At 42.4% G+C, this 26,021-nt stretch overlaps 3 protein-coding genes across 5 annotated transcripts; 1 reads left to right on the forward strand and 2 right to left on the reverse strand.

The window, feature by feature from the left end:
* Positions 1-359: 359 nt before the first annotated feature.
* HMMR (hyaluronan mediated motility receptor) lies at positions 360-14,499 on the reverse strand. 3 transcript variants are annotated; one of them, XM_017822927.1, is made up of 18 exons: positions 14,387-14,499; positions 13,216-13,314; positions 12,578-12,654; positions 11,670-11,750; positions 10,381-10,569; positions 10,030-10,116; positions 9,399-9,499; positions 8,239-8,313; positions 7,675-7,847; positions 6,722-6,870; positions 6,208-6,422; positions 5,514-5,630; positions 4,548-4,706; positions 3,291-3,443; positions 3,082-3,181; positions 2,660-2,836; positions 1,971-2,133; positions 360-1,322 (listed from the first exon to the last, which is right to left on the reverse strand). In XM_017822927.1, the coding sequence occupies exons 1-18, from the start codon at positions 14,427-14,429 to the stop codon at positions 1,303-1,305; spliced, it is 2,178 nt and encodes a 725-aa protein (XP_017678416.1). In that variant the 5' UTR covers positions 14,430-14,499; the 3' UTR covers positions 360-1,302. The 3 variants fall into 3 exon arrangements, with proteins under 3 accessions (XP_017678416.1, XP_017678415.1, XP_017678417.1); XM_017822926.1 differs by having other exon boundaries at positions 7,675-7,850; XM_017822928.1 differs by lacking the exon at positions 11,670-11,750 and having other exon boundaries at positions 7,675-7,850.
* Positions 14,500-14,589: 90 nt separating this feature from the next.
* NUDCD2 (NudC domain containing 2) lies at positions 14,590-18,457 on the forward strand. The gene is made up of 4 exons (XM_017822932.1): positions 14,590-14,907; positions 16,353-16,401; positions 17,634-17,785; positions 18,127-18,457. Exons 1-4 carry the CDS (start codon positions 14,719-14,721, stop codon positions 18,208-18,210), a joined length of 474 nt encoding a protein of 157 aa, XP_017678421.1. The 5' UTR covers positions 14,590-14,718; the 3' UTR covers positions 18,211-18,457.
* A 3,114-nt stretch (positions 18,458-21,571) lies between these two features.
* CCNG1 (cyclin G1) lies at positions 21,572-25,699 on the reverse strand. The gene is made up of 7 exons (XM_017822931.1): positions 25,591-25,699; positions 24,927-25,190; positions 23,655-23,908; positions 22,989-23,067; positions 22,808-22,906; positions 22,366-22,560; positions 21,572-21,725 (listed from the first exon to the last, which is right to left on the reverse strand). The coding sequence occupies exons 2-6, from the start codon at positions 25,188-25,190 to the stop codon at positions 22,369-22,371; spliced, it is 888 nt and encodes a 295-aa protein (XP_017678420.1). The 5' UTR covers positions 25,591-25,699; the 3' UTR covers positions 21,572-21,725; positions 22,366-22,368.
* Between the last annotated feature and the right edge of the window lie 322 nt (positions 25,700-26,021).

The raw sequence follows: 26,021 nt of genomic DNA on the forward strand, positions 1-26,021 counted from the left end.
CAACATACTCTACATGCTAAGTTTTGGGTACTGCCTCTCTGCAGCTCCTCTCTGCAGCTCCTCTCTGCAGGGTATCAGCAGATACAATAACAAGAACACCAAGTTCCACCTTTCAGTTAAGTTCAGTATTTACTTCTGTACTAAGAGAAACTCACAGGAAATGAGAGGATAAGAGAATTGCAGGTTGTATGTATTGTACAGTTCAACTAAATAATTTCCCTAAGACCAGAGAACATGTAGTTTTTGAGCTAAGACTGACATTGGGCTGTGTTATGAAAACAAGACTAGAACAAAGAACATCAGGTGAGTCACACTGCTTTGGCTTTTATCCCTGCCTTGTGAAGGAAGTAGACAGATTCTTTATTTCAAAAATTTTATTGTGCTAAAACATGCTTAATTTTAGATGCAGTTAAACAGATTCTTTTCCCCTTGCCCAAATCTGAAGTCTGTACAATGCCTGCACATACAGTGGGTGCCCTTCCACACAAATGAGACAAGTTCTGTTGTTATTCCCTGTCACTAACACTGATCAATTCCAGCAGTTGCCCACAAAGACTTTATGGCAGTTTAGGAGTCCAGTGAGCACAGCATTCCTAACAGACATTGCTCTTAAGACACTGTTCTTACCCACAGTGGGCATACATTTAGGGAAATGCAATCAATTTGACTTTGACCTGAAATCTTCTTCTGAAGATTTCAACAGCTGCAGTACCTCCCCCAGGATTTAAATTAGCTTGTCCTGAATACAGATCCCATAGATAATATCAAAAGTAAGTGTACAGTCCCATTTCCTGCATTGGTTCTATACTGTGTAGGCCACAGAGGGAAAAGGGTCTCTTGGCAGTATTGCTGTATTTGGTATTGAAGCAACCATAGACAACAAAAATAATTTAACATAAAATTGTATACATGAGATACATGCAGGAAACCCACAAAAGCTTTCAGGAAATCGGATTTGATTTGCAATCTTATTTGCCAGTGCTTATTCACCTTTTCCCAACTTAAGCTGCTTTGTCCAAAACAAACTAAGCAGATTCAGTGTATCAAAGAAGTGAACAGGGAACACTTTGGAGTTCCCAAGTGCAATGATGTTAACAGGAGTCAGGAACGTGTGGCTTCTCAACAGAAGTATAGCCAAGCATAGTTTTTACAAAAATGTATAATCTTAGATCATTTCTCTAATGCTCCTACTAATTTATATTATATACAGCATCCAAGTTCACCTTGAAGCAGTCTGTTGCAGTCTTCTGTAGCATACAAATTCATTGGTACTTTATTTTTTCTCTTAATACTAAGAAGGCATTAAATTTTGTTTTTATTACCTGCAATGGAAAAACATTACTAAGTTTGTGTTTTTCACTACTGCTCCCACCACATCAAGTAGTTACTTGTCTGCTGGGGGGGTAGAAGGCACTACACTCCATCTAACAGTGAAACCAGGACTTCAGACCCCAGAACAGATTCTCTAATGAAAGTCTGGTTCCCACACTCTCTCCCACCCTGCTTGCCTTAGTGCACCCCTAGGCTCTCTCCATCTTTTCCTCCACTCCACATCTCCAGGCCTTTTGCAGCTTTCCATGACACCTACAGTAGTCTAAGGTCCTGACAAGTAGCAGCTAAAGAACCAAGGCACAGAACTCTGCCTGAGCCACTTGTAACCCACCCCCATGCAGGGGACACTGCCTGTCCCCTCATCAGCTGTACCATGTGAGCTGGGTGACAGGAGGAAAATGGCTCTGCTGTCTGACCCAGCACAGCACCTGCTCAGGTCAGGAAGGACCTGGCCTGGCAAGCACAACAGCAAACTGCACACTGGGAGTGCCCCACTGATGTAGCCTCCAACATCTGCTGTGAAACACGGGAGATGCCATTCTCCTTCCTTCCCTAAATGTAGCAGACTGTGCAAGGCTCTCATACCTTCTTTGGAAGTTTAAGTACAAAGACTTGGCTACATTAAAACCTAAACCTACCTTCTTTAAGAGGGGTTTTTGGAGGAATATTCTCCTTGCTATCATACTGGAAAGCTTTGGAAGGAGCCAAATGCTGGATGCCCTGGACTGCACACAGCTGCTCCTGGAGGTCTCTGTTGGTTTGCTTTTCCTTGGATAGCAGCGCACGCAGTTTGGAGACATCCTACAGAAAACATCATACTTGGAAGTTAGATTAAGAACAGGAGAAGAGCCTGCTTGGTTATTTACTTAAGAGCCATTTTGCCTAAAGATAAACATACACACAATTACTGGTGCCATTAAAACCCCAACCCAAACACAGCAGTGCAGAGAAACCAGCAGCACTATATAGTTGCTGTGCAACACCACTAAGCACTACATTAGTCTGAAACGTTCAGCTGCTGCTTTCAGCAGCTAGTTTACTAAGTTTAGAACCTCCAAAGGAGGTAAGAAAAGCCAACTAAACTAAGAATAGGAGTAGTTATTTGCACACTGCTGATCCCTCTGTGTGTCATACACTCAGTCAAAAATAAAACAGGTTCTCTTGGCGTTTCTGGAGGCTGGTGGTTTGTTCCAGTCTGGTTCATGCAGGGAATTTAAGAATCATAGACAGTAAGGAGCTTGCAGGATTCATCTATAAATATTTAGAGCAATAAAAGGCATCAAGCACATTAATAACTTGCAGCTTTGTAATTTTTCATTTTACAAACCTGCTTCAGGTGGCTATTCTCATCCTTCAACTTCATAACATGCTTGATTTTTTGCTTCTGGTTCTGGTGGCCAAGTAGTTTAGCATAGGCATCGCTTAGTTTATTCAGTTCTTCCTGGGCTGCACCGTGCTCCTGTAGGAGTGCATTCTTCTCTGCTTCAAATGCATCTAGTTGTTGCTGAAATACAAACTGAATCTCTTAGAAATCATTTAACTAAACACAGCTTTTTACTCAACTGAGATCTACACAGGAAGATTGGTTTGGGGAGCAGACTAGCTGGCTCAATGCAGAGTAACTTGGGAAACCACTGCAGATAAATGCCTTGCAATGAGAAGTAGCATGTTTACTTCTCAAAAGTAGAACTTGAGCCAACTGCACAAGTCTTCAGTCAGACACTAACACACACCTACTTCCCAACACACCTGAAAAGGCTTAGTTTTGTTATATAAATCTTCATATAGATTACGCCAGGTCTTTATCTCTTTTTTTAAGCTTGAGGTCACATCTTCATTTATGGATTTCCTAAAAAGCAAGAAGTGAAGTTTCATTATGTTCATTGTTAACTCACAGCACTTTTTCCCAATATAACTTGGGTAAGCCATAATATGCAAGTTTAGTTTGAGAAAGTTACCTTGACCTTTCTGCTTCAAGTTCCCTTTTCAGTTCTTCAGTTTGCTCTTCCAGTTTTTCCTGAAGTTTCGTCATTTGTGCAAGGCAAGACTCTTTTGTTCTCTCTGTTTCTGCTTCTTTTAGTGCAAGCTTGGTCTGGACTTCTAAAAGCATCCTGAGGAAGATATCATTCCTTAATGAGCCCTTAAATTTATCTTTTTTTTTTTTTTTTTTACACAACTCTAAATCTCAAAACACAAGTAACCACGATTGAAAAGCTGCCAGTAGAACTGAAATACAGGTTTGCACAAACAGTGCCACAGAGACAACAACACTACAGAAAGCAATCAAGTTTAAGCTGTACAATAATTAACTTCTCCTATGAGGAAGCAAGCACTGTTTCTGAAGCAAGGAAAGATAATGGCTGTTCAATGCCAGCAGCTTTTAGCAGAGGTAGTTTATTAGGCTTTACATGCAGAGCTTTGCTCAAGCAGAAACCAGTCAAACTGTTCAGTGTGAATGCACCTCAAGATTTCAAAAACCCTACACCTAAAAGCACTGCCTCCCCTCTTCAGCCTCAGCTGTTTGTCCCATCAACCAGGTGGGGACCAAGAACCCCTTCCCTGCCACACTGAACCAGCAAATCCAACAGAAGACAACTCTTCAGTTTTTCTTTTACCAGCTCTCATGGAAACTGGAGGCAATAATAAGCAGGTGGGAAGGAAAGGGAGGGCAACATCTTAACCAGCAGATAAAACACAACATGGACCACTAAACTGCTGTTAGATAGTCAGAGGAGCATGTCCTCAGCTGTGGCCTAACACAACTTCTTGGGTGTTAGTTCTGGTTAACTGTGGTGCCTCATATTAGGCAGAGAGGACCTTGGTGCACATCACCAGTGTGGTGATTCATGGATGGTTAATTGGCATCTGCTTGTGAGCAGAATTTGAGGTGACACGTCATTCAGAGTAGAATGACAAAGAGTCCATTAAGTATTTGTCTCCCCTGTGGATCTTATCTGTGGAGCAGTCACTGTAACTGATATTTTTCAAAGTGACAATATTCCAGCATATTTCATTCAAGTATTTTCCTTTTCCTCTATGTTCTACATGTAGGCAAAATTCAAAACAACTGATTCAACCTTTTGCACTGGGAAAAGCAAGAATCTCCAGCTTACAGCAAATGCTGATCTTACCCAGTAGAGCACCACATTAAGTTCTAGTTAGAAAGGAGAGCCTTAGTTTGCATTATTTAGCTTAAGGAAGACTGACTGTAGTACCTTGCACATTCTTCTTTCGCTTTGTTTTTAGTGTATTCTGCTTCCTGGAGCAATTGTTGATTCTCTTGGCCTACTTTTTTAAGGTTGGCAACTGCTTCTTTCAGAGAGGTATTCTCCAGTTTAAGACAGCGTATTTCTTCAGCTGTTGTCTTCTTGTAGCTGATATTACAAGGCAAATAAGAAAAATCTGGTTACTTCAGGCAAAATACAAATTGACACATTCAGGCCTTACAGAACAACACAAGCTCATGCTGATAAGTACCAAAGATTTTATAATCTGAAGATATGGCAGTGTTCTGGCACTGATAAATCCAAAGGTAAAAAGCAAGCCACAACACAATTCCATAAAGCCATAAGCACTAACACTGTAACAAATTCTGTGATACAGATATTTTCATTTTTTTGTAGACATTTTAGAATACAAAAACCCTGCTGTATCTGAAGCTTATTTTAAACACCAAAAGACCTACTGTCTGCAGTTTGCATTGGCAAATATCCTACTGGATCCTTCACAGGTGCCATGCATATCTGGGAATAACAGTACCACTTTTTACATACTTCCATAATCTGAATATTTTGAGATAAAATATTTGCAAGAAACATAGGAAACTAGTCTTTAATTCAGTGCAAGTTTTGAGCCTAAACAAGAACTCTTTTTGCAAGATATTTCAGTGCAAAGAGAACACCATCACTGGTTACAACTCTTATTCTGGTTTGAGAGCATTTAAATACTTTAACTGGTTACATTTTGGAAGAAGAAACATCCAGTTTCCTGAACTACATACTCAGTATGTCTTTAGACTTGCCTAGTACTCAAGGAATAAATTCTTAATGCCATCAAATACTCCTCTGCTCTAATGCCACACTCATATACAGTGTGAAGTACCAAGGCATGTGAATGGACAGTGTATTTCATTGTTACCTTAGAGATAATCCCTGTCCTGTATCTTAATGAAACTTAAATACCTTTCGAAGTCAGCAACAGTCTCTCCAAGTTTCTCCAGTGTATTCCTATGCTGCTCTTGGATTTGCAATACAGCCCTCCCATGAGTTTCATTGATTTGCTCCAACTCAGCATTCTTCCTGAAATAAAAATTCAGTGTTCCACACTGGAGAGAAGTATCTGAACACATTACCAAATGCTCTTATCAGTTACAGAAGGCTTGCAGTGACAAACCAGTAACTCCTCATGTACTAAAGCACAATCTTCACAGCAGATATAACTAAGCTTTTCCCCCTCCTCATATTTTACAAGACAGTTATAGGATACACTAAACACCTAATAGTTAATTTCTAATACATGGAAGGAAGCAACAACTGGCTTGAAAATCTTTTCTAGTCATTGCCCTCTCCAAGGCAGGGCAGAAACACCCAATACAACAAGCATTTAGTTTACCCTGCACAGCAAGGACATAGCACTACAATACTAGCCTTTCAAGCAAATCCCAAGCTAATAGTTTTAAATTAAAAGTGTCAAACTGATTCAAGTTGCTATTCATAGTGATGAGATCTAATCACTATATAATCAACAACCAGCAAGAAATAACTCTAGACATGCCCAGGACTCTAAAACCTGAACTGGGCTCAGCAGCTTTGTTTATACTACTGATTTAAGATTTTTCCTTTCAAAGTTTCAGAACCAGAAAGTTTTTCCACAAACCCTTTCAACTTTTCTTCCATCTGTGCAAGTTCAAGACCTTGAGATTTGATTTCTTGTTCCAATTGCTTCACCAACTTTTCAGCTTTCTTCTCCTTTGCATGTAATTTATTCAGCTCATTCATGGTATCATTCAGCACTTCTTCAAGAAGAAGTCTCTCCCTTGTTATCTCATCCTGCAACTCCAGTAACCTCTGCTGTGTTGATGCAGATGACTCCTGCGTGCCAGAATACCACAGATTTCAAAATTTATAGTAGTTTTCTAGATAGTAAAAGCTAATTTGCTGTGTTTTAACTTCAGAGCACAAGAATAAGCTCAAATCTACAGGAAGACCAAAATACCCATCATACCAGCACTGATTCTTCGAGCTATTGGACCACACAGCTTCTGCTGGCCAGCCCCCACTGATGAGACCATTATTAATACAACATCTCATGCATAATGTAAACCAGAACCTTTAGTGCCAGCCCTTGGGATTAGAGTTTTTCTTTAGACTAATTTATAGTCTGTATTTACCTTCTCTTGCTGCAGCTGAGAGACAACCTCCTCATGTTTCTGAAGCAGTTTTTGGTGTTGTTCTTCCTCCAAAACAATTTTTTTTTTCAGGTCTTCTATTTCAGCAGTCAGACTCAGGAATTTTCCTCTGGTCTCAGACAACTCTTTCTCTGCATAGAGAAATTGTCAATATAACACAAATTGCCTTCTCCATTTTCAAAGAACTACAGAATCTATTTTTAATACTACCTTCATTCCAGCTTTAAAGTTAGTTTGGCAAGGGAAAAACAAAAAAAACAAAAGACACCCCATGCAAAACAAACCCATATCTTAAACCCAAGTGGAAACTCCTCAAAATCTGCTCGAAGTACATCACTTGAAAATAATTTTAACAGCAGGAATGTTTGGATCAAGCAACTAGCCTTCATCAGAACAGCAATATGGCTGGGGAAAAACTATGATTTTGCCAAAGCTTCTTCCACATAATACTAGCATACAGAAGCCAACTGGTACAGAGAACTGAGTACCTGTCTCACACTGCAGAGTTGGTGGTGTTGGGAGAGAAGGGGCAAGGAGGCCTTGACACATCACCAATACCTCAATGAACCTGTGCACAAGCTGCTAACAGTGAATTCAGACAATATTATCCTGCTTCTCAGTGAAGAGAGAGGAACAAGAACTTCTCAGTGGTCGCCTTTCAGATTAAAGCCACTCCTACTATGCAAACTATTTTCATTCTATACTGTTCTACTTCAGTAAACCTCCATGGAAACACCAAATCAGACTCAACAGATGTCAGACATGAAGTAATTTCCCCATTGTTAAAAACATGTCCAGCTGTTCTCAGCTGGAGCTCGACTTTTAACTTGGAACAAACCAGTCTAAATTGACATTTTAGAATAAACCTATTTGAGATGATTTAAGATATGTCAATCATCCTACATATGGAAGAGCATACAAGTACTAAAAATTACCTTTTTCTTGTTGAAGCAATTGACACTTTTCATTAAGTTCTTTCATCAGTTTACATGATTCCTCTTTTGTTTTGAGGGTATCCCTGAGGATCTCAATATCTTGGTCTTTCTTAATCAGTGTCTCCTCCATCTGAGCAATATCTACTTTGTATTTCTCAGCTGTTTCTGCAACACTGCTGCAGGAGAAAATTCAGGCACTTGTTACTACTAAATTTTATTTGTAAGCTTACACTTCAACCCAAAGGAAAAATGCTTAGGAGTGTTGGTTTCCAATAGAAAAACTGCTTTCACCTACTTTTCCAAACAAGTTTTTGCACTGTAAGACTGGTTTACATGGACATAAAACTCTTCCACAGTACTGCTCAGCCCAGAAAAGCACAGAGGCTTTTAAAAAGATAATTAAAATAATATCTTACAATTACTTTCCATTGTGTGGAAATATACCTGATTTCTTTTCCCTCCTCTATGATTATTGCCAAGGTTCTACTTCACCAGTCATAAGTGAGGCTTAGTTTTACCACCTTTTAACTTCCCCCAGCCAACTTGAGAACAATTTGTTGTTACCTGAGCTCTGTGATGTATTCCAGGAGTTTTTCAGTGTCAGACTTTTCTACAACTTTCTCTCTCTCAGTAGCAGACCTAAAACCAGGAAGTTTTTATGATGGATATATTTAAGCAAATTCAGAGCTACATAGTAACACGTATCTTTCATAACCCAGTTTAGCTGACAAACTGGTATTGGCTCTACGTGGTGATTCTTTTTTATTTCTTTTAATTCTTTTCTCTTTTAATACTTGTTCCATATGGTCTCCTCATTTGCAGTAAAGATGCTGAGCCATATTCTGCCACAAGCAATATGCCACAAACATCATAATGAATAAACATAATGCAGCTGTTGTAGCAAATTATCATGTCCTCCCTTTGTGACCTGCACTACCTGCACTATCAGCTTTGTGTATTTTAACATTCCAGTTGTGCTGCAGTGCCAATCATGCAAAACTGACATAAAATATTAAGTTCATCCTTCATAGGTCACCATCCTCAGCAAAAACAGTGCACTGTTCCTGTGCTGGAAGTGACATTATTTGGGCAGAATAGGAAGTGTTGATTCAGAACTCAGTCTCTACCTACACAGAGCTGCTGAAGCCAAGCCACTCTGCAGTTGCCTTTGTTCAGAGAAGGTCTAGGACAAAGCAACTGTGAAGGTACCAAATGGCTCTTCAGTGCCACTCTCTGGAGAACATGCACATGTCCAGGGAATCTATGTGAAATGCCTGGCTGCTGAATTAGGATTTCTGCTCCTGCTCTAAAGCTTTTCCATTCTTGCTTATTCCTAACTTAGTAGCCTAAAGAGCCAGAAGCATCCAACCTACATGAATGTCTTGCTCCAAGATGAACAACAATTCTTAAGACTTATGTCTTCCCTCCCCATCCCATACCCAAAAAAATCCCACCCACACCACACTGGAAGACAGAGGGTTGAGATGATACAGTCTGTCTTTTGGAAATACACTAAAGGAACTATGTTTTGTATGGTCATTTTATAAGAACACAGCAGTTCTTAGAAGTTCATTCCACCACATTTTTTCCATATTACCAACACTGATAACGTCTGTTCCTTCTCAGCAGGACACAGCCTCTATTTTGCTTACTCTAAGGGATAAGCTGTAAGCGCAGTTAGATGGTATCTTGTCAACCAAGTCAATTCCCTTTCTACTACTTACAGTTTTTCTTCTAACTGTGCTACTTTTCCTTTTGAATGCTCTAGATTCCTTTGCACTTCCTGCAACTTCATTTCCATGTTTTCCTGCTTTGCAAGTGCAGTCTTAAAAAAAAGACACATTAACATTGAAGTGAGATTTAGTAAAAAACACCAAATCCATTGAGTAAGAGACAGTGGTAAATTGAAAACAATTCCTCACTACAGTTTAATGACAGCACCTGATATTATGCTAAATGTGATTCCAAGTATCCCTCTGTAAAGATATCAGCCATTTATTAGAACAACCACTATCACCAGAAAATACAAACATATGAGAGCTTCAAAATAAACTTACAATCACCGGTTTTCAAAGAGATTCCTAGTGTGACCAGACTGGTATTAATAATATCATAAATAATAACACCAGAGGTATTTCTATGCTTCCTTACTTGAACTCAGATTTACTCTGCAGATCAGCAAAATCAAGAACATTCATCAGTTGATCTTTCCCTATTTTCACTCTACAGAAAGTAGAGGAAGTTACCAATTTGAGGACAGAAAGAACACATTATCTGAAGTTCTGTGCTAAGCCCTTCATTCTTTGTTCCTGAACAGCTCAGAATTGCTGTCCTGTGCAGCACAAATGGTCCTACCTTTTCCTTAGCATCCCTCATGTTTCTGAGCTTCATTAACTCCATGCACAGGCTGCTCATTTTCTTTTGCACACCATCTTCAGACAGCTTGTTAGAGAAGAAAATAAAATTACTAAGCATAACTCCTCCACATGAACTGCTCTTCACAAAATCCTTTCAAAGTGTTCCCCTCCCACTCTGTTTAGAGAGAAGTGGACAAGATCCCAAACCAGACATGCTTCATCCCTGTGCCAAGGAAGGGGGCACAGGGAACATCAAAACAGATGCTGATTAGCAGCTAAAGCTTCCTCCTGCACAGGGAGCTCGATAACAGCAAAGACAAAGCAAATATGCAGTTATTTGTCTGAATACCTTTGACTTCAGTAGTTCATTGCTTCTTTTTAGTTCCAGAAGCTGTTTTTTTAGGCATGCAACAGTTGCTGAAAGAGATGTTTTCTCCTGAACTGCAGCACTCAGCTTTGCTTCAGTCTTCACAAAATCCTCATCCAGAGCCTGAAGTTTTTTATCCTGCTCCCCACGCTCTCTCACTAATGCTCGAATCTAAAACAAAAGAGTTATTTTCTTTATTTCCTACTATCATTTCTCTTAACAACATCATTAGTTTAGTCTCTCCAAGAAAACCACAGGCAAAAGTATCCAACCAGTATTAACTTGCATATCTATCTTCAACTGCCACGCACAGGAAAGAGATTAAATAGAGAATTGTAGTGATGCTGTTATTACACAGCACACATTTACAGTCCCAGTACAATATCTTAAAGTCACAATAGTCTTAGCTTTCATTTGCAACAGAAGCCAACTCTCCTCTTTGATGTGATGCCCAAAATGGAAGAAAAGTTCTCCAAACAATATTAGTATAGATAAGACAGAGAGCAGCTCTCGAATGAAGGCCTTCAGGTGCACACAATATGTAGGCACACACTGGCATACAGAATTCTTACACTTTTATATCTTTAACTAATTGTCATATCTAGTGGGGACAACCAACCAAAAACCCCTTTCACTCTGGTACCACCCTCAGAACTGCCCCACTGGAGCCCCTCCAAGAGCCTTATATCTTCTTGTCTACCATATCTCTCAGTATTCCGGTCCAGGTGCATATCCCAACGGAATGCCCTTGAAAAGACAGTTAAACCAAAGCTCCAGGAATCCGATATGGACTGTGAGAAAGTAACTGTCTCAAGTGAGAGAAAACTACACAGCTACACTGACATCTACAAAAACCTAAAAATCTTTAGGCATCAGCTGTGACAGACAAGAAGACAATGTGACATCTGAGGCACAAGGCATCAATTAGTACACAGAAGTGTACTGATACAGTGTAAGTTGCCTCTTAAACATTAAAATTATAACAATTAGTAAGCAAAAATCTCAGCTAACAGTTGTTAAATAGAACCTTTTTGGGGTACTGAACATAGTTCACTTAGTTCTCTTTCTGAGAAGAGTGACAGTACAGCTGTTCTTAGCAAACCCAATGCTTTGTACATCCCATAACATATGATAATCTCTGCTCTGCACAGACCTGTTTGCAAACTACTCATATACTCTCTTATGCAAAAGAGGCCAATTCTACCAGTTTGTATTTTTGACTTTGGTTAGTGGCAGATATGACAGGAATGCACCCCATAACACATTCATACCTCCTTCTCCAGTGCCTTCTGTTTCTTTTTCTCCCTCATAAGCGTAAGATCTTTTTTAGTCTTCACAGTCCCATTACCTGGCTTTGGAAACCACTTGTGTTAGAAATAGTTAAATTGACCTCTAGCTGCCCACCAGCTGAACAACACAGTTAAATATAAGACTGGGTGCCTTCATACAGACTATAAGGATACACACAAAATAAAAAGCAAACCTTTCTCTCCCCTAGACAGCACAGACAAGTACCAGGTTAGGATGGAGTTTATCACTGTACTTTCTCATAAGCATTACTCTGAAGGAACAGCTCACAACAATTGCAACAGGAAGATTAAAGAAGTTGGAGACATTAGCACTCCCTAAACTTCACCAAAAAACCACTTTAATCTTTTAACCTAAAGTTTGTTTGCAGAATTTCATCCTGAATCATCAATAGTAGTGCACTAAATTAGTAAGTCAGGGTTATCATTTTTTCAACTTGTTCAGCCATGCATCTTCAGATCCATATCCTCGCTCATGGCATTGAGAACCTGTTCATGCAGCACCATCCCCTCCTTGCTTCTTTCATCACCAGGTTTCTACTCTGCCCTGTCCACCCCACGAAAGCAGGAACAGAAACACAGTCTTCTTAAAAAGGAGCAGCCACACCATAATTACATGGGGAGCAAAGGAAAAGAAATCCAAACATTGTAACAGCAAAGAGAAACCGCTCTATGATCCCAAGTAACCATCATGTGATTCTCAAAGACGCTGCAATTTCATTTTTCCTGCTTAGTTACTACAGAATACAGGCACAACAATGTGTTCCATGGTTCTCTCCAGCAGGTTAACAGTAATTGTATGAAGACAGTTTAACCAGTCAGAGGTTTAGCTGAGATTTAACAGTGCTACAGACACCACAAAAGAGTCTTACTGTTGATCCAAGGGATGTGAATCTCCTTTTAGTTACAGGGGTGGGTGCACTCTTCTCACTGCTCAGCTTTGAGTCACCTGCAGAAAAGAAGGGTGAAGGAAGAGGTTGTACAAATGCACACAGGGATGAAAATTTAACCAAACTAGACAAGGTTAATTGACTGTGTACAGAAGACACCACCTGGTTATCAGACTACCCACTTCAAGCCCAACACCAGCTGCTTTTTTACTGCAATCAGGCAGTTCAATAATAGTTATCTGGGCCTTTGACAGAGTTTAGAGAGAGACGACCAGATGACAGCCAGATCTGAGAATTCAGCTCCTGCCGAGCTCTCCCCACCACAATCCAGATCCATGGTGTCCGTTTCCAACTGAAGGATGCTTTATATATGAAAATCCCCATGAAAACGTCACTAAAATCAAGGTTAATTAAGTAAAAAAAATAAAGCTATTTTTAGGAGATGCAGTTAGACATGTTTTTACAGCTGCTGTTCCCTTCAGCTGGAAGGCAGGCAGTGAGTCTCTGCAGCAGAGACCAACTTCTTAACAGCAGAGCAGTAACAGCATGTAAGCACTGACAACTGTAGCATTCAAAGATATCACACCATTGTGTTCTGTGCAATTTTTACAACTACTCACTTTTGTGTCTCCCAGCCCCTTGGCACGCTTCAGAGGACAGCAAACTTCTCACTCCACCTGATGGTTTAACACCACAGGATCCTTGCAGGGGGGTACATGCTAGAAATGAGATTTTCAGACATGCAAAGAACCACGAAGGTAAATGACAGGGTTTTCAATTTAAACCAGTTGAGGCTGGTAACGCATTTAAGTTAAATGCTGTTAAAAAGAAAAAAAAAAAACCCAAACAACTGGAGTCTCAGTTCTCATCCTCCCCATAAATACAAAGAAAATGTATGGTCACATGGTGGGGGAAAGGGTTTGTTTATCACACTGCTAATAAAATTACAAGCTTATTTACACACACAACCTTGCAAGGCGTTTTATTGGTGACAGCAACACATTAACTTCCACAATGAAAAATCCAAAATGGCTAAAGGATCTTAATGCTATTTGGTTAAAAAGCCAGCCTGAAGTGTTAAAAAACTTCGTTTGCTTTTTAAATCATCACTTCCCAATTTAGAAGATACTACTTAAATATTAGTGAATGCCTTTTCCTTCAAATAACTAAGTCACTTAAACTTCTATAAAAAAATAAAGTGTTTGGGTTTGGGGGTTTTTTTTAAGAAATTAAATAATTTTAAGGGAAACAACCGACAGAATCATGATAGCTACAAGCCCTTTATTCGATTATTAGTCTCAAGCCCAGTAAATGCTTATCTACTCGCTTCGACTTTCTGCAAATAAAAGCATCATTTAACACGAAAACAGGCGACGGCAGCAGAAAGGTACCAGGTAAAGCCAAAAACTCATTGAAAAAGCCATACATCACAAAACACCCTCAAGAGCAGCACTTCGGCCGTGACGAGCCCTGCACATGCCCCTTGCCGTGCTGTACCACGGAACCAGAGGACACCAAGGACCGGCACCGCTTGAGTTAAGGTGCACATTACGCACGTTCACTGCTGCATTTGTCTAGCAACAGCCAGGTTTGGACACGAAGTCGGGATCTTTTCCCTCAGGAGACACCTGCGAGGGCTCTAGGGGTCCTGAGGCGCCGCGCTCCGTCAGTGAGGACACACTAAGGCTCGGTCCCCGCTCCCCCGGGCAAGGGTGAAGCGCTCGGTCCCCGTTCCCCCAGGCAAGGCTGAAGGACCCTGTTCCCCGCCCAGGCCCCGTTCTTCCCCCGTACCGGCGCTCTGGCAGCGGCCCCGGCCCAGCGGCACGGACGCCATGACGGCTCTAGACTCCAACCCCGTCGGCCCCGGGCTTTCAAAGGGGCCCAACGGCCGCAGCGCGCGCCCTCCGGCCAATCACCGCGCGCCGCTCCGCGCGGCTCAGCCAATCGGCTCGAGGGTGGCCGGCTGGGCGCGGCCGCGCGGGGCGCGTGCGCGGGGCGGGGCGGGGGCTGTGCGGGGCTGAGGGCGGCGGTCGCTCAGGTGCGGAGCCGTGCCGAGCTGTGCCGAGCCGTGCCGGGCGGTGCCGAGCCGTGCTGAGCGGTGCCCCCCGGAGCCGCCGTGCCCCATGTCGGCGCCGTTCGAGGAGCGCAGCGGGGTAGTGCCCTGCGGGACGCCGTGGGGCCGCTGGTACCAGACGCTGGAGGAGGTGTTCATCGAGGTGCGCGTCCCGCCGGGCACCCGCGCCAAGGACGTGCGGTGCAGCCTGGGCAGCCGCGACATCGCGCTGGCCGTGCGAGGGCAGGAGCTGCTGCAGGTACCGCCGGGGAGCACCGGGGACGGGGCGGTGGCAGGGCCGGGGCGGAGGCCGCGGGGCTCTGGGGTGGTCACAGCATCATCATCGAGTCCAGCCTGTGACCCAACAACACCTTGTGGCACCGGGTGCCACGTCCAGTCCTTCCTTGGGCACCTCCAGGGACGGTGAGTCCGCCTCCTCCCTGGGCAGCCCGTTCCAATGTCTTATCATCCTTTCTATGAAGAAATTCGTCCTAAAGTCCAACCTAAATCTGGTGCAGCTTAAATCTACGTCCTTATGTCCTGCCCCTCTCTGCCTGGGAGGTTTCCACACCTGTGCCCTGTGGCTCCTCTCTGTTCTTCCTTAGAGATCTAGGGTTTGATGCATCAAAAGGATTCATATACCTGGTGGAAATCTCACTGATCTCTTCAATGGCTTGTTGTCAAAAGTAATTACTTCAGTGAAGTCTCTTCCAGCCGAATGAAGATAAAGTGTTACCAGCTGATTTATGAGCTATAATACTACAGACAAACTATAGAGAAAGGTGCACATAAAAAACTGACATTTTTAAACAGAATGTTTCATTTGATTGGTTTTTTTTCTTGTTAGAAACAGCATAATAAACTAGTCAGTTAGAAACAGTTTTGTCCAGCTGCACAAGGTTTTTCCAGACTGTTCCTGTGCTCCAGTAGCTGAAGGGAGCTGACAAGAGAGCTGGAGAGGGACTTTTTACAAGGCCATGTAGTGACAGGTCAAGGGGGAATGGCTTCAAACAGAGAGAGGACAGGGTTAGATTGGATATTAGGAAGAAGTTCTTCCCTGTGAGGGTCAAGAGGCCCTGGCACAGGTTTCCTAGAGAAGCTGTGGATGCCCCATCCTGGGAAGTGTTCAAGGCCAGGTTGGACAGGGCTTGGGGCAACCTGGGTTAGTGGAAGGTGTCCCTGCCCATGGCAGGGGGTGGAACGAGATGATCTTTAAGGTCCCTTCCAACCCAAACCGTTCTAGGATTCTGTGAGAAGTAAAGAGAATAAATTCACATGGATTTACATTCTGGGTAGGGATGTGGGCAGCATTTCAGTTCTGATTGCTCCAGAAAGCCGAAAAAACCAAACCAGAGGCAGATTTACTTTCACATTGGTAACAACAGTTCATACTGTATGGACCCTGCACCAGACCTGTGCATTACCCTTGGGACAAACCCTGACATGTTCATGGCAAGAGTACTAAAAATGGCATTGCCTGCTGAGAAACACAAGCCATTCCAGTGAGTCCAGATACTGAAACAGTGATGAGTATTAAATTATTCATTTTTTAAAAATTGCTTAACAAACAATAATTCTTTGACAGTCTATATGCAAGTCTGTACTTGTAGGGCCAGATCACCCTATTTGTTTTCAGCAGAAAACAAGATGGTAAGTTGTGAGTAAAACTTTCCTGGTTTGTAATATTGTACCTGTCTTTTGCAGGGTAAACTTTTTGACTCTACAGTAACTGATGAAGGAACATGGACATTAGGTAATAACCTACATCTGAAGTGACATAAAGGCAGTAGAACTTCTCAATATGTGCTGCAGAAGAGTTTCCACCCCCCTTTATAATGGAAAAGATTATTCCCTGTACATAGCTTTGTAAAAAGGACCATCATTATTGCTGGACTGAGGAACTGAGGTACTATAAAAGCCCTACAGATTAAGGTTAATGGGAAGATGCCATATCCTGGAAGGCCATAGTCAGTGGATTACAAACACTTGCATATAGGTGAGAAGTTTTTTGCACACCATCATTTAAAGGTAAATAATTATGGTGCGGTTGTGTGGACTGTGCCTCTCCATAATTGTTACTTTTCCTGGGGTTTTTTTCTCATTCTCTTATGCATTATATTTTTGGAACGGGTGACAAAATCTGCAGTCCCAGAGCATCTAAAAGAAACTTAAAAATCCCGCTAAGGTACCTACATATAATTAGCAAAAAAAGCATATCTGATTGTTATATTATAAATACCGTAAAATATTCAGCATGTTTTGGCAGTCAGGTTTGTGGACTGTGCCTCTCACTTAATGTTTCCTGTGAAGAATTTTGTTTTCCGTTCAATATTTCTTCTAAATATAGATTAATAATTTAGTAACTTAAGCGTGAAAACTGGAAGTGTTAACAAACATTGTTAAGCCCATCTTTTTCAGTATGTGAATAATCTTCAAAATACACTTACAATGCTGTATTTATTCACTTAAGGAGAACTAAGCACCCCACATGCTGACTTTGAAATCTGCTTCCAATATATTGTCTGTGGGCATGCACACTGTGTCTAAGCAAATTAACTATCCCTACATATGTCCCTAAAACTTAGTTCTGACTTTTGTTGGTAATAACTCTCTGTGAAGCCTGACCTCAAATCATTATTGCCTTAGCAGAGGTGTCTGTATTAATAGATTAAATCTTTTCTCTGTTGTGAACCTCTTCAAGAGGTTAGTTTATGTTTGCAATAGAAGTTCTTAGGCACTGTGTTTTAATGCCTTAAAACAACTTTGGGCCAGAAAGGGGAGAGATGACAGTGCAGGCTATCTTTGCTTCAGCCTTTTTGTTTCTTGTTAATGTTTATTTATTTATCAATAACCCAGTTGGCATTGGCATTAAGAATTTAAATTACTTCACACACCCTGTGCTTGTTAATGGTGAATTCACCAAAACAAAAAGACTGGCACACAGGACTGAGTCTAAAGGTTGTTCTCTGTGTTCTCATTCAACAGAAGACAGGCAGCTGATACGAATTGTTCTAATGAAGACAAATAGAGATGCTGGAAATTGTTGGAAATCTCTGTTAGAAAATGAATATGCTGCTGATCCTTGGGTACAGGACCAGATGCAGAGGAAGCTCACACTGGAACGATTCCAAAGAGAGGCAAGTTAAAGGACCATAAACTCCTTATATTTTGTGTTTGCACACAGAGGTTATGGCCAGGAAAGCTGAGCAAAATGGTTCTGCTGCCCAGTGCCATGGAAACATATGCTTTAGTTCAATATATCTCAAATGCTTATAAGGCTTTATCACTGTACTTTCAAAAGGTTATTTTGCAGTGCCATGACAAATGGATGACAAGTTGATTATTATATGTTTTTGTTACAGCAGTAGAATATTACCAAGTGTTTTAGGCTTTTGGTTGGTTGGGTTTGGGTTTTTTTAAGCATTTTTATTACAAATAATCTATTTATTGAAATTTTTTTTTCTTTTACCTCCATCAGAACCCTGGATTTGACTTCAGTGGGGCAGAAATTTCTGGAAACTACAGCAAAGGAGGACCAGACTTTTCTAGTCTTGAAAAGTAAACTTCATCTGTGTTCTTTTAGAGGACTTACATGTTACAGTTAAGGACTGGAATCATGGAACTGGTGAAGACTTCAGTGCTCTCTTCAATGGATTGTTGTCAGAAGTAATTACTTAAGTGAAGAGAAGGTCTCTTCCAGCAGAATGAAGATAAAATGTTACCAGCTGATTTATAAGCTGCAATTACCTTATTACCTAAGGGACAAATTATAGAGAAAGGTGTACATAAAAAACTAACATCTTTGAGCAGAACGTTTGGTGTGGGTATTTTTTTCTTATTAGAAACACCATAGTAAGCTAGTGAGTTATAAATCTACCACTTGTCTTTATACATCTTATTCTTGCTTATCTACACCTGAGGAGGAACAGCCCCAGGCACCAGCACAGGCTGGGGCTGATCTGCTGGAGAGCAGCTCTGCAGAGAAGGCCCTGGGGGTTCTGGTGGACAAGCTGCTGTCCCTGAGCCAGCAGTGTGTCCTGGGGGACAAGGGCAATTGGATCCTGGGGTGCATTGGGAAAAGCACTGCCAGCAGGTCAGGGGGTGATCCTGCCCCTCTGCTCATCCCTGGTGAGGCACATCTGCAGTGCTGTGTCCAGGTCTGGGCTCTTCAGGACAAGGGAAAGCTCCTGGAGCAGGCCCAGCAGAGGCTGCAGAGATGATGAAGGGACTGGAGCATCTCCCTTATGAGGAAAGGCTGAGGGAGCTGGGGATGTTCAGCCTCGAGAAGAGACACTGAGAGGGGACCTCATCCATGTCTGTCAGAGGATGGAGCAGGCTCTGCTCGGGGGTGCCCAGCAATGGGACAAGAGGAACGGGCAGGAACTGATGCCCAGGAAGCTCCACCTGAACACGAGGAAGAACTTCTTACCTGTGCAGTGACTGAGCACTGGAACAGATTGCCCAGAGAGGGTGTGGAGTCTCCCTCACTGGAGACATTCCAGAGCCATCTGGGCACAATGCTGGGCCATGTGCTCTGGGATGACCCTGCTGGACCAGATGGCCCCACCTGTGGTCCAGCCTTACCCATTCTGTGATTCACTGTTGAAGAAAAGCCGTTTTAGTTAATATTTTCTTTTAACTTGTAACAGGAAGGATATTAGGATGGCTACAATTACACTTTCCCTTTGTAGCAGCCCTCTGAGAACTTGTAATGTCATTCTAAAAAGTGATTTAAATCAACTACTGTAAAACCTTATTTGAGGCAAGATACAATGCATTGTGCTGTCAAATATAGCACTAATTATTAATGCTTGCTACCAGGTAAGCAATGCTAGAAAACTAAAGGCCAGGTGAAAATCTGAATATAGATAATTTTATGTGTTAATGTAATATAGTCTCCCCATAAAAATAATCAAGATTTTAAAAGTAAGAGAATATAAAGACTTTTCAAAGGAATAGGAAGGAGTCCCTAGGTAGGAAATGCTATCTTGCATTTATTCATTGCCAACATAGAGTGTGCAAATTGTTGACAGTGTATCTAGAAAGCTGTACATTTTTGTATATAGTTTTAAATTTAATAGCCACATTGTAAACTCAGCTATTATTTTATACAACCTTTTGCATTTGCCAATGAGGAATTTTGTACACACCATTAAGGACACAGCCATGAAGCATTTCAACCACTTGGAATGGTATGTACTATTAGATAAATAATGGAAGAGCTGAAGTCAAATTTGAACAGTCTAAGCTACTTAAGTCAGTCTTTTCAGTCTTGACACATTCACATCTCAAAGAATTTAGAGTACTTGTGGGCCAAGTTGAAAAAATTGTAATCAAGAACCTTGAGTTTCTCTTGTGGTTGTCCAGCCTTTCCCATGCAGCCACAACCTCTTAAAAAAAAAAACAAAAACCACAAACAAGAACAAACTGAAAAAACTTCTCCATAATGTCTTACCTCCTGCCTGGAAATTTTCCTCCAGGTACTGTTCGGGTGTAAGTCACTTTATAGGCTTCCTACTAAGATGTTTTATAAACAAGAAAGAGAAAAGCTGCTCAGTTAAGCACATTTCAATGTTTAATTGAAAGGTACATATCTTAATATTGAGACAGGACAATGAGAATTGTATCCTCTCCCAGTAGGCCAAGCACACCTTTGTCCAAATCCCTGGAGTGCTTTGCACAAGCCAGGACAATGCCCAGGGAGCTCTGGCAGGTGCAATACCCAATTACATGGTTCATGTGCAGTCACTCCCATGAGCTCGTGAGACTTGATTAGTCCAGGACAGAGCTTTGGTATGGAGTCTTGTGTGAAAGGTTTAACTGGTTTGAATGGTTTCCCCCTCAGCTGTTCCCATAATGGGGAAGGCTTGGCTGGCTAACACCTAAGCCCACACTCTGATCTCTCCTTCTCCACTACACTGGTCCAAATGACAATCCGTTTTCACAGCCTGTTGCTAACATCCCCCATCCCACAGTGATGCAGAATTCAAGAGGACATGAGCAACGTTCCTCCAGCACCCCTAGTCATCTAACATACAATAATACATTCCTATTATTCACTTCCTTGTTAGCACTAGAAGCACGATATGCCTCAAGTACTGATCTGGTCTGCAGAAAAAAACAGTTATATTTTACAAAGGTTACCATTAGAGATCAGAGTTGAAGCAATCTTCAGTGTTTCTCAACCAGATTGCTCCTACACACAGTCCAAGATGGGGAATTAGCCCTGTTCCTGCTGTGCCTGTGGCAATGTGCCTGTTCAGCATCAGCATTTACCTTTAGTACAGCAAAACTAATGTCAGACCTAGGGCATGTGAGCCAGTACTTTCCCTTGGCCTTCATTAGGTATCACAAAGTTTTACACTCTGGGAACTAATTCCTATTTGTAATCTCAGCAAACTACGGCTCTCACAAAACACTGCAGTTACTGATGCTGTGTTAGTGACTGCCTTTTATAAGGAAATGCATTAAACTTTCCTCCTGCTCTAGCTACTCAACACGTTCAGTGGGTATCACAAAGGCTAATTTTTAATGTGTCTATGGTAGAGGGCCAGTGCCCTGCTCAGCAGGGACACGTGGTGACACTGCCCAAACAGCACGTCAGGTGGGCTGACAGGAATTTGCTATTGTCAGCAGCAGTGAGTGGGATTAGTCTGCTGTTTGATTAACACACTGCAGCACTGCACATCGTATCTTTCTAGTATCATGGAATCCTCGGAAAGTGAACCCGATTTTTTAAATTAAATATATGATTCAGCACCTGCAGTTACAGTAAACCAAGGTTAGATTACAGGAGCTGCTCTACAAACTGTAAGGTGTTAAAATTCCTTGCATTGTGGTGTTTCACTGAATAGTGAACAGTCTGCCAAATAAGACTGAAAAGTGACACCACATTCTGTTGCAATCATCATGAAAAGAACGTATTTGCTGGGAGGATCTTTAGTCTGAAATGTTACATGTTCTTTCCATGAGTTGAGTTCTTCATTATTAAGATCATGGTTCAGACTTTGTTTCTCAAGTATTCATGTGCCTGTTGACAAGGTCACAGGATGTTTTTTCCTTCATTTTATTGTACTCCTGTAAAAACAAACAAACCAGTCAACTGAAGGGCTTTCTGCAAGAGTCAAACAAAACATGAGATCTTAATGCAGCAAGACAACAGCAATACAGCAGGAAAGGTGGAGCCTCTGCAATTGAAGTCTGGGTAAGGAAGTAGTTCACAGTTTCTACAGAGTAAAACTGCAGTAACATGAATGACTGAATTACAGATTTTAGACTTTACTGAACAGTAAAATGGTATTAAAACTGTCTTCCTTGTTAAGTGGTTTAAGTGAACAATTACAAGAAACTCATCCTAACGGGCTGATTTTACTTTTTTTTTTTTTTAGAATAGGAGCGACTCAAGTTTTTTCTCTGCCTTTTTACCAGCTTTACTCCAAATTTTAGTTTGAATGAGGTCCCAATGTCTATAGAACACTTCTGCTCCCAACAGCACACCAGAGGATGAGTTCTCCAGTGTTCATATATTAGGTTGTCACTTCTTTAGGTACAGCAGTGGCTCAAGCATGAACACGAGAACAGACCTGCCTCTAAGACAGGCCTACTGCGTTTATGTTACACATTTTCCATGAGGTAACCGACATGGAATAAGAAACTTTGAGGCAGTTAACAGCTAATTACTTCTACATTATCAGGAGTTGATTTTGCAAGGAGTTACCTTTTATGAGCTGGTCTCTGGAATGGTAGGAAGGTGTGTTATTCTGTAGTAGCTGTGTTTGAGCTGCCGTGCTGTACGTCCAGACACAATCCACTTTAATTTCTGGACATTTGGTTTGGAGCACTTGCTCGAGGAATATTCTGTAAGGCACTTTAAAACCAGTTCCTTCCAGAAGGTCAAATCTCTGTTGTTTATCTAAACAGCAAGACAGAAAAGATTCTGTCATTAATAACTAGTTAAATCCTTATTTCATACATGTACTTCCAGCCTCTTCATCTAAAATTTGGCCAAATATCCCAGGCCAAATGGAAAAAAAACCAATAAAACACCACAACAAAGACAGAAAAAAACCACTATGACAATGCACCTGCCCCTTCCCCACTGTGTAGACCCTTGCATGCATTTTAATTCTGTCCTCCCCTGAAACTTTGCGTGTACATACCTTGGAATGCAACTGCAGAAATTCCAATGCCTCTGTCAACTCCAGCAGCTTTTGTTCTTCTATCTCTAGTGCCATAATAGACAGTGCCAAGACAGAAGGCTGGAGAGAGAGACAACGTTTTTGAACACTGCTTTGTTAAGTTTCAGTAGTTTCACTGTCTTTGAACTTTCAAGATGTTTACCTTGGCTTTAGAAAACATGATTCTGCAGTGACAGGCCTTAAGCTGAGTCTCAAGTCTCTCAAAATTAAGGTACTTTCTCCTAGAATAAAAACAGACGAGTGAATGTAGAAAAATGCAAGCTTGAGCACAGCAGCATCACCCTGGGAACTCACAGAAGCAGCAACAATGTTCATTATCTAAACAAAGACCTCGTTTGTCCCAAAAGTTCTAGGGTTACAGTCAAACAGGTGTTCAGCTTTGGCAGTCCTAGTGCTAAAAATAAATGTTGTGTTACGCTGGGGAGAGTTGCATTGTCAAAACAGGTTTAACAACAGGGAATTTTAGTGCTTACTAGCAAAAGGAATCTTTTTAAGCCAGATTTTGCAATCTTTGCAATAAAGCAATACTTTAATGCAGCATAAGCAGAGATTCATTATACCATCATTGAGCAAGTTTGGTTTTCAGCTCAGAGAGCAGTACTCTTTAGATCAATTTATGCAAACAATGTTTAAAATAATATTAAACCACACATACTCACATTTATGATATTTACCAATAAAGGGAAAAGTTTGTGGGATTTTTAAAGTATAGAAAGGCCAATTACTTGAGCAATTTCCCTGCTTATTTTTCTGCATAGCCTTCCTGATCATATGAAGTTAAGAGCAAAATTAGTATTAGCTATTTTACCTTTCACAGCTTAAATTCTCCTGAACGAGTGAATGATACAGCTGTAGAAATTGGAAGGCTGTTGTAGCTTTCACTTTCCAACTCAGCTTCTCCAAAATGATTTTCTCCATTCTCATCATATCAGAAACAGTGAACCTGTACTGGCTTATCCGAATTAAGTCAGTGGCCAAGGGCACATTTCTTTCTTCTTCTGATGCCTTCACAGCCAAGTAGAAGCAGCTGAGTCCAACACAGCCCAAGTGTTTAGGCTGCACCTAAAGAAAAATTAATTGTTGTTACCTTCAGAGAGGAAGGCCTTTGATCAGCCATTACAACATGTAAGTACCAAACTGCAGGCACCAATGTCTTGTAGGAAAAAATTATGGGAGGCAGGGGGGCTGTTCTGCTTTTTTGGAGATTGAGAACTAAGTCTTTTACCTTATATTCTTTTTATTTAACCAAAGAAGAAGACAGTTACACACTACAAGTTCCACCTCATTCATCTAAAAAGCAAGATTGCAGAACAATATATTTTGATTGAGGTAGAACTAGTTTCTTAATGAGGTTCTATAATAGCATAATCAAAAGCTTTTAGGACTTTAAGTGTTGTACATATCGATACAAAAAATTGGAGTTTTCTAACTCTTTTAAAAAATATATATACACACACATATATATATGTACATATATATATAGATTTATTCACAGACATTGCAGTCCACATTTTTACTGCTTATTTTGGATTCAGAAGTCTTTCAAATCATCATTTTCCCATCCAGCTTTCTCATTTCTGTTTTAACACACAAGGAAAACAAGCTTTTGTTCTTGTCCAGACTGTACAGTGGTAATCCTGTCTTGTCAGACAATTAAAAACAACCCAGGTCAGCATGTCACTTCTGCACAGGAGAATGGAGTGCTAACTGATGTTTCACCAGACTCTGAGTGCTGAACAGCATCTTGATATACACAGGCAGGTTGAAAAGGCAGTTAAATAAGAAGTAATTTAAGATGTTCTTGTATCCATGTGACAGGAAAGACAGTCTGTCTTGGTCTGACCCATTAGATGCTCTGCATTTCCCAGCCTATGGGCATCCTAAAGTTGACACTGATGCCCCATTCCTTGTCTTCTCCAGAGGAAACAGCTTTCTTAAGAATACTAAAATCTGAACAGGGAACACCTGGTGCAATCAGAATCTACGGAAGGAGCTAAACCTTTAGCCATCTAAACCCAGTATGTTCCAACGCAATGAGCAGGAGCTAACGACTGAGAGCTTATACTTTAAAAAGCCTTACCTTCATTTTGGACAAGAATCTATCCAAGAAATTCACAGCCAGGGAAAACGTCTCCGTGCGGAAGCCAAAGAACTGAGTTAAGCTGAGCAGGTCTTTCACTTCGAAGTCCCGCAGCCGGGCAGTCATTCGGAGGCCATTGTCGTGAGCAGCCTCGACCAGCCTGAGCCCGGCGGGCTTGGGCTGAGCCCGCAGCTCCTGCTCCAGCAGCGCCGAGAGCTGGAGCAGCAGCTCCTCGGCCTCGGTGCTCGCCAGGGTGTCGATCATCTGCAACAACGAAACACCCGCGAGCGTGTCAAGCAGCCGAACGGGGGGAAACTCACCGAGTTACAGCCGCCTCTAAAGCAAAGGCACACGGCCGGGCACACGCGGGGTCAGCCCCGGCCCCAGCGATTCCCGGGTTATCCCCAGCCGCGGGTGATTCCCGGGATGTGCGGGGGATGTGCGGGGCACGGCGGGGCCGCGCAGGCGCCGCCTCCCGGGACATGCCCGGGCCTGTCCCCTGCTCCTGAACCGCGCGGGTTCCGCCGGCAGACGAGCCCCCTGCGCGCTCCGCCGGCGGGACGGGGGGACAACGGGACAAGCCCCGACCCAGCCACGGCACCGCGCGGGACGGGCGCGGGGGAGCCAAACGCGCAGCCGGGGGGACCCGACCCCTCGCCCTTACCGTGTCCGTGCCGACCCGCTCCCTGCCCTGGCGGGGCGGCCGCGGGCCGGAGCGGTGCCGGGTCGGTGCCCGGTCGGTACCGGGTCTGTTCCGGGCTCCGTCCGGTCCCGCGGGCACCGGGCGAGCGCTGCGGCCCCGCCCCGCCCGCCCCAGCGGCGCCCTCCGGTGGCCGCGCCGCGCCAGCACCGCCCGCCCGGCCCGGCACCGCCTCCCGCCCGTCCCGCAGCCGGGATGCGGGATTTAGTCATGTTTTTAAGCTCTAAGCCTGATTTTGAGCCTCCAAAACACAGCACTTGGTGTCTCCTTGTGAGTCCAAAAGTTGGCCACGTGAGCCTAGTTCTGAGCCCCCCAAAACGTGGCACCGGGGTCTCTGCTTATGAGCCCGGAATCGCAGGACTCGGGCTCGGTTCCGAGCCGCCCAAACACAGCAC

The sequence above is a fragment of the Lepidothrix coronata genome, unplaced genomic scaffold, assembly GCF_001604755.1.
Source record: "Lepidothrix coronata isolate B3197 unplaced genomic scaffold, Lepidothrix_coronata-1.0 Scaffold100, whole genome shotgun sequence".
NCBI lineage: Eukaryota > Metazoa > Chordata > Aves > Passeriformes > Pipridae > Lepidothrix > Lepidothrix coronata.